Source organism: Ovis aries, chromosome 5 (assembly GCF_016772045.2).
Source record: "Ovis aries strain OAR_USU_Benz2616 breed Rambouillet chromosome 5, ARS-UI_Ramb_v3.0, whole genome shotgun sequence".
NCBI lineage: Eukaryota > Metazoa > Chordata > Mammalia > Artiodactyla > Bovidae > Ovis > Ovis aries.
Window position 1 is genome coordinate 78,442,821 of NC_056058.1, and position 13,672 is coordinate 78,456,492.

Consider the following 13,672-nt stretch of genomic DNA (forward strand, 5'->3'; position numbering starts at 1 on the left):
GAAAGAGATTTCAGTACACTTACCCCGAATCTTTTGAGATTATCTTGACTCTGAGTCTTGAATCCGGGGATAGAAATTTGGTCTACTGACTTCCTTTTCCAACTTACTTTCAGTTACCCTTGCTAAGGATTTTCAGGGCTCTTTTGAGTTTTTGTTTTCCTGACTTTACCCTTAGTGATATCACTGAGGACATGAAAAGTGGACTGATGTTTTCCCTTTCAAGCTTCAAGGACTGTATTCTGGGGTTCTAGGATTCAATGAGATTGTTCGTCTTCACTGTCTGCATAGTGTACGTGATTTTATAGGTCTGGGTTATGTTCTTTCCTGGTTCTAGAGAAGAGAAAGTTCAGATCTCCCAGGGTAAAGATTTTGGCACTATCCTGATTCTTTATTCCTTTTTTCGCCTTTTTATTCCTTTTTTCGCCTTTATCTATTATCAAATTCCTGTTTGTCTTTTTTCTCTTCGAAACATCTCTTTGATTTGCCCCTTCCTCTCCTATCCTCTTCTCACACCCCGCCATTCTCACTGTGTCAGCCCTCTGCCTGGGCCCTTCTACCCCATTAACCCAGCAGAATCCTGCTCTCATCATACTGTGGCTTGGCTGGAGTTGGGAGCTGCTGAGAGTAAGCTAGCATTAAATAAAACATCACAGAAGAATATGATATAATATATTGCTAAGTGAAAAAAGGATGAAAAGTATTAAAAATGTGATGCCAGTTCTGTATGTGTAAATTCACATACATGCATAGCATACACATTTTTGTATTTTAAAATATTGAATATATATGCTATTATTAATATGCTTACTGACCATATACATGTAAATAACTTCAAATATTAACCTTAATTCTGGAGGGTGAGATTACTGAAAGTTTAATGTACTTTGCAGATCCATGATATCAAAAGTTTCTGTAATATACATATAGTACTTTCAAACAGAAAAATATAAATTTTTTAATCTAAAGAATATTGGCTGAAATTTAGCTACAACATTTGCAGCTAGACCCCCACTTGAGAATAGCAGTGATTGTTAGACATACTATTTATTGAGGTGCCAGATGGTGTGAATATAATGTCATTTCAAAAATGATTAACCTCATTGAATCTGACACCAGAGGATTGAATATCAGCTATACAAGTGTTTTTGTCTCTTACTGAGATACTAACAGTTGTCCATTAGTTATATTACTTTTATTAAAATATTGCAAGAAATCAAGGCTGTAAGAAAGTCTGTGAATGGAACCCTCTCTCAAAAAACAGTGTCTCTTCTTTCATGTTCTAAAAAATGGGCTCTCGATATTGAATAATCTCAATTGAAAAATCTTTAATAATAAGATTATTGAATATTATTCAGTTGAATAAAATTACATCTCATACAGTAGTTCAAGGATTTTAGAAATACATTTGCAAATAGAAAATAAAATATTCTCCTTTTTAATTAACTTCAAATATTATTGAATCACATCGGATGGTAAACTGTCATAATAACTTTAGAACCCCAGTGTCTTTAATCTTCTTCCTGTGGACCCAGCAATACCTTTTGAGATTAAATCACAGTGATTAGTTGAAGTTGTTTTTGGTGGCTTACTGGTAAAGTTGTATGTTGTTATGACATAAACCCAGGTCTATTGGATTGTTACCTGAATTGTCCATTTTTCAGCCTGTCATTTTTCTAAAATGATCTCTTTGAAATTTGATCAAGAATAACAAATAGACAAAGACCAAGAAGTCAAGCAAGGCTTTGTAAGAGTTGTGATGGTGATGTTTAAGGTTTATGATAGCTTAAATTTTTTTTTCACATGCCTTATTTATACAGTTGACATGAAAAGGAACATTGTTGTCCACAGCTAAATAATTTACCTTCTCTCTCCTGCCTTTTTTGTTGTTGCTAAGCTGAAATGGTACTGACCAAGAGTTAAGTTACTCATTTCAATCCTGGAAGTTAGATCATCAGGGATAGTTATCCTCAACCTAAGGCTGTTGGGTAGTGACAAATTAGTGACCTGGACAGGACCTGAGAAGGAAGGAGTGGGGATAAGAAAAAATCGGCTGTTTCTTAATTTTTTTTACTGTAGTGCCACAGATATATTGAACTCTCAGATCCAGAGAGGCAAGAGCAGGAATAGCAAATATGGCTGCTTTCTGACAAAAGAGAGAGTGCCAGGATAGGAAGACCAGATAGATTAGTAATTAGAATAGGAAAAAAAAAAGTAATTAGAATAGGGACAGAATCAGCCACAGTCCAAGGGGTAGATGAGTGGTCAGATCTAAAATTGCAGCTAGGCTAGAAATGACAGGGCGCCCTCAGGAGCATTATGTCCATACAGCACATGGCCTCTTCAAAACTAAGAATCATTTTTAAGGTGGCAGCTGAGTGCTCCTGTTTAATGTCAGGGTCCAGTCTCCTTTGTGTTTGGTATTTTGTACAGACTCTTAACATTGTTAGTGGTAACCATGTAGTCCTTCTGAGTGACTTTAATTTGGGGGAAATAGGTAAATTATATTCATTATGCTCTCCTTGTTTATGAAGTTCTCAATTTGCTGACAAAGGTCCATCTAGTCAAAGCTATGGTTTTTCCAGTAGTCATGTACGGATGTGAGAAGCGGACCATAAAGAGGGCTGAGCACTGAAGAATTGACGGTTTTAAACTGTGGTGCTAGAGAAGACTCTTGAGTCCTTTGGACAGCAAGGAGATCAAACCAGTCCATCTTAGAGGAAATCAACCCTGAATGTTCATTGGAAAGACTGATGCTGAAGCTGAAGCTCCAATACTTTGGCCACCTGATGCAAAGAGCTGCCTCATTTGAAAAGGCCTTGATGCTGGGAAAGATTGAGGGCAGGGGAAGGGATGACAGAGGGTGAGATGGTTGGACAGGAGTTTGAGCAAACTCAGGGAGATAGTGAAAGGACAGGGAAGCCTGGCATGCTGCAGTCCGTGGCATCTCAGAGTTGGATACAGCTTAGCAACTGAACAAGTACTGTATCTACTCAGACAAAGAAGTTTAAACTATTCTGTAAATATACCCTGTAATTCACAAATAGTTAGAATTAAAACTGAATATTTAAAATGTTCTAGTATCTGGAAAAGTCATTTACATAGAATATCTTATTTTAATATTAATAAAAAGTCAGAAATTATGGGTTCTAGAAAACCAGTACAATGGTAATAATATTGAATAACTGATCACATAGTAGCTTAATCTGGATATCCTTTTCTAGTAGGAAGCACTGTAAAAACCCTTGGATTTAAGAAGCAAACAGACTAAATCTCTTAGTTTCTGAAACCCACAGTATTAAATAGAGAAATATTTTTTAAGAGATGTATTCAGTATCATACTCATCTCTTTTGGAGAGGATCATCTTTAGCAGGTTATGAGGAACTCCTGTGACAAGAGATAATGAAAGTATCTAAGCAAAAAAAGGAAAGGAAAACCCCTACATACAGCGTATGTTTCTTCTAGCGTAAGTCTTTCAATGCAAGTCTTTTAAACTTTTAGATCACCAGCTACCTAATTAGCCAAAGATTTAAAGTGACCTTTTAAAAAAGTCTAATATTTAATTTCTATATGAATTATTAATAAGAAAACTGAAGATCACTAAAAAAAGGACCTTTCTTCTTGCTTGCCTTCAAAAAATTTATTGCAGTGCCAACTCTATCATTAGATGTTAGATAAATCAGGTGGACCTGATGAGCTCTATCACTGAGACACTTCCAATAAATTTTAGGAGAAGATATTGAAACTGTTTTCCTAGTTTGGACAATGCTATGAAGGATATGTGCAAAGGGAAGCTGATCCATTTGGGTAGTTCGTGATGTCATTTAAGTTAAATGAAAATAATCTCTACATTAGGGTTAATTAGGTCTGAGTTCACGGTAATGGTCAGATAAAATGTGCAATATGGTATTAATAGTAGATGTCTTTGTAAAGAAACTTTTAAAATATATATATTTTTTCTTTTTCCAAATAAAGTCTCAGTAATCAAGTTATTAAACAGAAAATAGTTCAATGTAATTTCCACCTTTCTTAACTGCTAGCTGTGTGCCTAGTTAGTTATTTATGCTCATCATAGCTACCAAACTGATTACTTATTGTACAGTTTTTATAGATCTAAGAAATCGATTTGCTCACCTTTTTGTTGTTGTTCTTGCTTCTGTAGGAATTTCAGTGAACATTATCACACCTTGTGTAAAGCAGTCCATCACCTAGCAACGATTGACTGCATTTTCTCCCTGGCCAAGGTCGCTAAGCAAGGGGTTTATTGCAGGTAATGTGTTTTGTTTTGTTTACCTCAGCTCTTTTCAGTGCTTTAGAACAGATAGAATTTTTCAATTAATTTAGTGTTCCTTGGTGGCTCAGCTGGTAAAGAATCTGCCTGCAATGTGGGATACCTGGGTTTGATCTCTGGGTTGGGTAGGAGAAGGGAATGGTACCCACTCCAGTATTCTGGCCTGGAGAGTTCCATGGACTGTATAGTCTGTGGGGTTGCAGAGAGTCAGACCTGACTGAGTGACTTTCACTTTCATTATAAAGTATTAAAATTACTCAAATATGTTGAACTCTTGGTAAAGCTGAATGTCATACACATATAGCTTGATTTAAAATTAAGAAATTCCTTTCTTGCTCTACCATTGAGTATAATGAAAGCAGATGATGACTATAACTAGAGGGAAATGTTATATATTTCAATTTTTAGGTTTATGTGGGTGACATTTTTTATAGAGGAGCAATCCTTTCATTTGTTAGCATTCACTTGAACACTTAAGATATGTTTAACTTTGTAATTATAAAAGTCTTATTTAAACATCATCTAAATCAGATATGGGGGAGACTTAAGGTATGATTCATTTTAAGGCAAATTCCACTCAGTTGCTCTCAAATTGCTCTTTCTTAAGACTAAATCTTAAGCTAAAGCTTTGGCTCAGTGCTCTGCCTTCCAGGCCCACTGGGGCACAGAGGTCCTGCTTTCCAGGCCCAAGGGGGTAGTAATCCTGTTCCCATAGCTTTGCTGGGCAGGGGTTAGGCCCCTAGGGCTCCAGGCTGCCCAGTCCCCGCAGTGGTTCGTTCCGTGGCCAAGCTCTGCTTCTGAGGTGGCCCCACTTCTGCTTGGCGTTCTATGCCTGGGCTCATGCCAGCAACTCCCTTAGGCTGCAGTTCTGCATTGGGGGCTCTCTGTGAAGCCCTTTTGGGGGCTCTCTGGGGTCTCTATATAAGAGTAGTAGCCTATTCCTGAGGGCTCTGCCCTTAAGACCTAATCACCTCCCGGCGGCATAGGTTTGATCACCAGCCTGGTTATTTTAACCACTAATCTTAAACTAAGTTTCATAACCTCTGTGCTTCTCAGTTTCTTCATATTCTTCACAAAATAATACCTAGCCCTTAGAACTGTTGTAGAAATTAAATGAGATAAAGACTATGAAATTTCTAAGGAGAATCAGGCAGAAGATAAATACTTAATAAACAACGATACTTACTCCCTGATGTTTATTCAAACATCAGAAAGAATTAAGTATTGTAAAATTTTTTTGCCTATAATAAAAACATCTGAGCATATGGGTTGTTAGTATCTTTCATTCCTATCATTATTTATTTTTTTAAAAATCACTTTTTGTTTTCCATCAGTTCACAATCTTTTCTGTGTTTTTGAATGTGGTAAGCGTAATTATCTCAAAGTCTGTGTCTGATGATTCATGTGTCTGTGGTCCTTGTGGGTCTCTTTCTATTGTCTGTTGTTTCTGTTCATTTTCATTCATGCATCTCTTTGAATGCCTGCTTATTTTGATTATCTTCTGGGCATTATATTTGCAAAGTCATTTGTATAAATAATTTGATGTATATTTCTCCGAAAGGGTCACATCTTAAGACACTAATGTTGTTCTGGCATTACTTAGTCCACATCAGAGCTTGAGAAGGTTCAGAAATTCAAAGGATTAAAGATTCAAAAGTTCAAAGATTCAAAGCCTGCAGTTCTCACTTCAGATCCAGTGTTCTGCCTGGTGTGCAGTCTTTTGGTGTCTCAGTCCAGATTAAAGCTGTTTATAGTGCTCAGCATCCCCTCAGAAAGCAGCAGAAATCAGCAAACACCCTCCCTGGCCCTCTATCCTCGGTCCTACCCCGGCTCCTGGCCTGGTAATTCCTTGTTGTCTTGTTAGTTGTCAGGTGGCTTCAAGTAGTATACTTCAAGTGAAATACAAGTTTTCTATACTTTATCCAGCCTTTTATTTGTTCTCAGTAGGATTGTTCTAAACCACATCTTCTGTCAGTAAGACAGTGTCAGGAAATGTCACATGCTAAAATACTTTCCAAATTGGATACTATATATTTTATAGTAAGAAAATTTCACCTGAAAAATTTTAAATGAGAATTGTGCCATCATCTTTAAGTAATACAGTCTCTCTCTTTTTTATTTTTATTTTTGGCAGCCATAAAATTGAGTGTAAATAGCCATGAAATAGGAAGCTTTTTTCTAAAATGCATTTAAAACTAGTATCTAAATAATCTGAAGTTTATGCTCTTTTCCCTTAGATTTCCAGCTTGTTTAAAGATTTTTAGGCATTTGAGTTATTGCAGTTAGTTCAAATTGATCATTAGTTTCATAATTATAGTCGTCTTTCTAAATGTTATTAGGACATTTTATTCACTATATTCTAAATTGTTATACAGAAGTTCTTATTCTAGGTCTTTGTATCCAATTTGTGTTCTGGACATTGTACATTTTTACTAATATAGACTGTTGTTCTGTTTCTCTGGCTCATTTAAAGGAGACTGATGCAGTTTTAAAAATATAATATAAAATAGGTAAATTTGTTTAAGGTTAGTGTTTCATTCTTTTCTGGCAGCATCCAGATTTTCTCAGTTCTTTCTCTTCAGTGCCACTAAATGCTATCAACATTTCATATTGTTCTACTATCACTGTCCTGTCCTAATAAATCTTCTCAGGTCTCTGAATAATCATTTGCTTCATACTGTACCAGAAAGTGTTGTCATTATGTAGTTTTGAAGGCAACAGAGTAAGTCAATATAGATTTTAGAGCAGAACAAATCACTCAGATTTTTGTTTTCAAGTGAAAACCTTCCTGGGAAGTCATATCAGTGTCATGAATATGATATGTTGATTTCACTTGGCAGAGCACTTAGAATTTTAAAACTGGTACAACTTAAAGTTGGTTTCATCATTTTTTCTTTACAGTATATTCGTAACCTATATAGATAAAAATTCTGTTTTAAAATTATACTCTAAAATTTAAAAAGTGTCATTTTCTTGTAACTTTAAATGTCCCTTTTCAAAAGGTGATTTCAAATCATTTACTTGGAAGATACTTTAGTAACTTTGTTTTAGAGATGTGAATGTATACTCTCAGGGTTTTGTTAGTCAGATATATTTAAGAAGAATTCAAGTATTCAGGAAAGTATTATTTCTTGGTGTTATGAGTACGTTCAGAAATGTGCTTATATGTGAAAGGTCTGAGTCTAAAAACTCGAGATCACTGATAGGACATTAAGATGAAAAAGAAAAGGGGTCAAGAAATTGATGAAAAGATGTCAACCGTATGAAGCAGTGAGTGCATATTTAAACAATGAGATCACACTGTTAAAATTAGAAAGTTTGATAATACCAAATTTACTAATAGGTAAGGGTATGTTTTGGCCTTGGAGTACAAAAATGAAGCAGGGCAAAGACTAACAGAATTTTGCCAAGAAAACACACTAGACATAGCAGACACCCTCTTCCAACAACACAAGACAAGACTCTACACCTGGACGTCACCAGATGGTCAATAGTGAAATCAGATTGGAGAAGCTCTCATACAGTCAGCAAAACAAGACTGGGAGCAAGCAGGGACCACTCAGGTATGACCTAAATCAGATCCCTTATGATTATACAGTGGAAGTGACAAGTAGATTCAAGGGATTAGATCTGATAGAGTGCCTGATGAACTATGGATGGAGGTTCATGACGTTGTACAAGAGGCAGTGATCAAGACCATCCCCAAGAAAAGAAAATGCAAAAAGGCAAAATGGTTGTCTGAGGAGGCCTTACAAATAGCTGAGAAAAGAAGAGAAGCTAAGGGCAAAGGAGACAAGGAAGGATATACCCATTTGAATGCAGAGTTCCAAAGAATAATGAGAAATAAGAAAGCCTTCCTCAGTCTTCAGTGCAAAGAAACAGAGGAAAACAATAGAATGGAAAAGACTAGAGATCTCTTCAAGAAAATTAGAGATACCAAGGGGATATTTCATGCAAAGGTGGGCACAGTAAAGGACAGAAATGGTATGGACCTAACAGAAGCAGAAGATATTAAGAAGTGGTGGCAAGAATACACAGAACTATACAAAAAAGATCCTCACAACTTGGATAATTACGATGGTATGATCACTCACCTAGAGCTAGATATCCTGGAATGCGAAGTCAAGTGGGCTAAGGAAGCATCACTATGAACAAAGCAAGTAGAGTTGATGGAAATCCAGTTGAGCTGTTTCAAATCCTAAAAGATGATGCTGTGAAAGTGCTACACTCAATATGCCAGCAAATTTGGAAAACTCAGCAGTGGCCACAGGATTGGAAAAGGTCAGTTTTCATTCCAATCCCAAAGAAAGGCAATGCCAAAGACATGTTCAAACTACCGCACAATTGCCCTCATCTCACACACTAGTAATGCTCAAAATTTTCCAAGCCAGGCTTCAGCAGTACGTGAACTGTGAACTTCCAGATGTTCAAGCTGTGTTTAGAAAAAGCAGAGGAACAATCACATTGCCACACTGGATCATTGAAAAAGCAAGAGAGTTCCAGAGAAACATCTACTGCTTTATTGACTGTGCGAAAGCCTTGGACTGTGTGGGTCACAACAAACTGTAGACAGTTCTTCAAGAGATGGGAATACCAGACCACCTGACCCGCCTCCTGAGAAATCTGTTTGCAGGTCAGGAAGCAACGGTTAGAACCCAACATGGAACAGCAGACTGGTTCCAAATTGGGAAAGGAGTACATCAGGGCTGTATGTTGTCACCCTGCTTATTTAACTTATATGCAGAGTACATTATGCAAAATGCTGGGCTGCATGAAGCACAAGCTGGAATCAAGATTGCGGGGAAAAATATCAATAACCTCAGATACGCAGATGACACCATCCTTATGACAGAAAGTGAAGAAGAGCTAAAGAGCCTCTTGATGAAAGTGAAAGAGGAGAGTGAACAAGTAGGCTTAAAACTCAACATTCAGAAAACTAAGATCATCCGGCCCCATCACTTCATGGCAAATAGATGGAGAAACAATAGAAGCAGTGACAGACTTTATTTTGGGGGGCTCCAGAATCACTGCAGATGGTGGCTGCAGCCATGAAATTAAAAGACAGTTGCTCCTTGGAAGAAAATTTATGATCAACTTAGATAGCATATTAAAAAGCAGAGACATTACTTTGCCAATAAAGGTCTGTCTGTGGGCTGCCGTCCATGGGGTCACGAAGAGTCGGACACGACTGAGCGACTTCACTTTGACTTTTCACTTTCATGCATTGGAGAGGGAAATGGCAGCCCACTCCAGTGTTCTTGCCTGGAGAATCCCAGGGACGGGGGAGCCTGGTGGGCTGCCGTCTATGGGGTCGCACAGAGTCAGACACAGCTGAAGTGACTTAGCAGCACCACCACCAGCAGCAGCAGCAGCAGTAGTCAAAGGTATGGTTTTTCCAACAGTCATATATGTGTGAGTTGGATGTGAGAGTTGGACGATAAGGAAAGCTGAGCACTGAAGAACTGATGCTTTTGAACTGTGGTGTTGGAGAAGACTCCTGAGAGTGCCTTGGACTGCAGGGAGATCCAACCAGTCCATCCTAAAGGAAATCAGTCCTGAATATACATTGTAAGGACTGATGTTGAAGCCGAAACTCCAATGCTGGGGCCACCTGGTGTGAAGAACTGAGTCATTAGAAAAGACCCTGATGCTGGGAAAGACTGAAGGTAGGAGGAGAAGGGGATGACAGAGGATGAGATGGTTGAATGGCATCACCGAGTTAATGGGCCTGAGTTTTAATTAAAAACCATTTAAATTTTAACATGCATTTAAAAATATGCATGTCCCATGATTTGAAAATTCCACTTAAAGCATTTCCTGTGGCTTAGAGAAACACTTGAAAATACACACATGTATGTGTATATATGGTTGTTCATTGGAGCATTGTTTATAACATTGAAAGTCTAGACAGTCTGGATGTTCAGTAGTGGAGATAGTAACTTGCTGTTCAGCCTATTCGAAAGAATGCCTCCAAGGAATAATCCTTCATCTTCAGTATTCCATACCATCAGGGTTCACTGGACCTATTTTCAGCTTCTGAGTTTTTTAAAGGTTGTATAAAGAAAAAAGAGAAAATTTGTTTTTTTTTAAAAGGAGAATAAAATTTATTCAGTCTAATATTCACCAGATGAGCCCATTGGACCCTTTTATAAATCTGAAATGCATTTTGAGATCTTTAATAATGTTTATCTTGCTTCTGTCTGGCATGTCTTACTATCTCATCATGATATGAATCATTTCATCACTGTTTATCAGTATTTCCCAGCATGCTGTAAAAATCTAAAATAAGAAGGAAGTTGGAAATACAGAAATGAGATAGAAGTCACTGTCATATCATTCTTCATTTTTCTCATTGTGTTTGCCAAACAGTGACATCATCTTTCAAGAAGATATTAACGTAACTGGCGATGCCATTGTTGCAGTTTTGTTTCTGACTTTGAGTGAATACAGTTGAGAATTCAGAATTTTTCTTTTCACTCATAATAGCAAAAAGAAAGAAACTGACAGAAGACATTTCAATTCATTACTAGATTATTCTAAAGATGAATGTGAAGAGAAGGATAGCAGTGCTATATATACTAATGATAGTAGTGAAATTGCTTGTATAAAACAAAATCTCAGATTATGAGTGTGCAGATAATATATCTTAGGTGTGTGAATAATATTTTTGTGAGGGCAAAGTGAAATGGAATATTCTTAATCCAGTTTGTTATTCCAAAAGATGCACCCATCATGCAGTACTTAGTGACAAAAATTGGAACCATCATGATTTGCTAAAAACACATATGGGAGTATTCTTTTATGATATTTGTACCCTAAAGTTTACTTGATACTGTTTGCTTGGGGATAGGTGCTGAAGCAGGAGAGTGAAAGAAAATAGATGATATAAAATGAAAATACTCATTTGATTGATTATTCGAATTGTCTTTATAAATGTAGGTATGAAAATATTTTGTAATTATGAAGCAAAGAAGATAGCTATATTCTCTTTATCAAGATTATGAACTTTAAAAGATTTCAAAATGTTCTTCAAACATTGCATTTTTGTTGCAAGTGGGAGAAGAACCAGAAATAAGGATAAGCTAGAACCTGTTAGAAATGTATTGAAGTTTAGAATTAGTATTTATAAGTGAATATTGTCCATGTGCCTGCATGACAGCTGATGCACAGTTACTTAGATTCATAGTGTGTTGCCCATTCTGGGTATATATGCCTGTTGTTTAGTCACTAAGTTTTGTCTAACTCTTCTGTGACCCCATGGATTGTAGCCTGCCAGGCTCCTCTGCCCGTGGGATTTCCCATGCAAGAATAGTGGAATGGGGTTGCCATTTCCTTTTCCAGGGGATCTTCCTGACCCAGGGTTTGAACCCGGGTCTCCTGCATTGGCAGGCGGATTCTTTACCACTGAGCTACCAGGGAAGCCCTATATGTGCTTTAAAAACCTGGAAAATATGAAATAAAATTTTGAAATTTGCTATGTTTGGATTCTTACTAGTTGTCTTGACTTTTCCCCTCACTGTTAATTTTTTCTCAATTCTACATAGTACTTATAAAATAACTTAGAAAAGATTTAAGGAAATAAAATGACAGAGTCCACTGGACCCACATGGTAAATGGTGAAGTCTGTCTTCTATAGGTATCAAGGAATATTAAGTGGGGGGAAAGTAGTTGTGGAATGATGAATTACAGTATGATTCTTGGTTTTTGTTGTTGTTCTTTGTTTATTTTTAAAGAAGAAATCAGAAAGCGATACAATGAGTTTATGGAAACTTAAATGCATAGAAGAACATTGGGAAAGGTAGACACCAAACTGGAAAAGGTAGATGCCAGACTGCTCTCAGTGGTAACCTCTGGGGAGGAAACTGAGAGAAGGCTGGCACTCAGAGAGCTTGGGTAAATCGATGAAGGTATCGGTGAAAACAGAAATATAAGACCTTAAGAAACAAGCAAGGCAAATAAACATTTTTTATATCAAAAAAAGTAAAAGATACTAAAGACCATAGAAAGATGTTTTGATTAAACAGAATGTGAAGATTTTAGGTCATTCTGTCCCTGAGTCCAACATATAATTTATATTAATGTAATAATCTAGAAATAATTTTGCATGATTTTTAAAATTTTGTTTATTGCTAAAAATATTGTAAGTAGCAGTAATCTGAAGTGTAATTTTTTTTAATGAATATATCTTAGAGAATGGTAGAAAAAGAAAAAAAGAAAAAGGATCTTATAAGGGAGATCTTAGTTACAGAGCCATATAAGACTCTTCTAAAGTTTGTGCTTCAGAGCACTGTAATTATAATAATTGTCTTTCCAATTCTGATTCTGCAGTTGAGTTTAAACTTTTATACTGAGCCTTGTCCTGAGCATATGTTCTTAAAGTCCATGTTTAAGGTTTGGTTGTGTGTCTGACAGACTGTCCACAAAAATCTTCATGCTTTTTGAAGTTTTTTAAAAGTCTCTTTCCTTGCCTTGTCAATTGAAACATGCTTCTTCTCACAGACCAACTCTACAAGAAGAAAGGAAAATCCTAATAAAAAATGGCCGGCACCCTGTGATTGATGTGCTGCTGGGAGAGCAGGACCAGTTTGTTCCCAATAGTACAGATTTGTCAGTAAGTACCACATCGTGACAATAAAAGGTGGAAGATGATAACATTGATCTCAAACTTTTAAATACCATATGATGTTTTAAAATTTTACCCAAGTTTTGCCTTTGGCTTTAAGTCAACTAATCCATGGCTGTAGTTTCATACTCAACACCATATATGGAGTCAGTGCTATTTCCAATAAAAGATTATCCATAGAGGGAACAATTTAGCAACTAAAAGATTAGCCTTAATTAGCTGGTAACCCAGCAAAAATATTTTATATTTTTAAATGCCCACAGGTGCTAATGGAGAGGAATCACATCATGGTTTTGCAAATTCCTGTTGGTGTATAGTATAGGCTTTGTCTTGTGGTCTGTTTTCAGATGTTTTGTGAAAGGATCACAGATGCTTCAGCTGATTTCAGTGATAAGAATTTTTGTCATTAAAAAAAAGAATTTTTGTCGTATGGACTAGGGTTCTCTTATAGAACATTAATGATTTACAGTATTTATTCATCTAACACGTACTTACTGAGTACCTTTTTAGCACCAGGTAGTGAAACAGAGTATTAGCACAGACAGTGGAAAGCAAGACAGAAGTATGCCCTGCTGTTAGAGAGCTTGTGGTCTAGCAGGGAAGATAGATTATTATAATGTGGCTCGGTCAGGCCAGGATTCAGGAGACCAGGTGTCATAGAGCATGTAGCAGATTGATGTAACCCAGAATTAGGGAGAGTGTTTGGGAAGGTTTCCCAGGGATGAGATACTGACTGAAGAGGGAGTGAGTTAGTGCAGAC

The 13,672-nt window shown here is 36.8% G+C and overlaps 1 protein-coding gene across 2 annotated transcripts in view; it reads left to right on the forward strand.

Moving 5' to 3' along the window:
• Positions 1 to 13,672, forward strand: part of MSH3 (mutS homolog 3) — a 190,506-nt gene that overhangs the window by 118,893 nt on the left and 57,941 nt on the right. For both annotated transcript variants that reach the window (XM_042250722.1, XM_012178913.4), the window contains exons 18-19: positions 4,161 to 4,268; positions 12,789 to 12,900. In XM_042250722.1, coding sequence (XP_042106656.1) covers positions 4,161 to 4,268; positions 12,789 to 12,900 — 220 coding nt within the window. The remainder of the gene's footprint in view (positions 1 to 4,160; positions 4,269 to 12,788; positions 12,901 to 13,672) is intronic.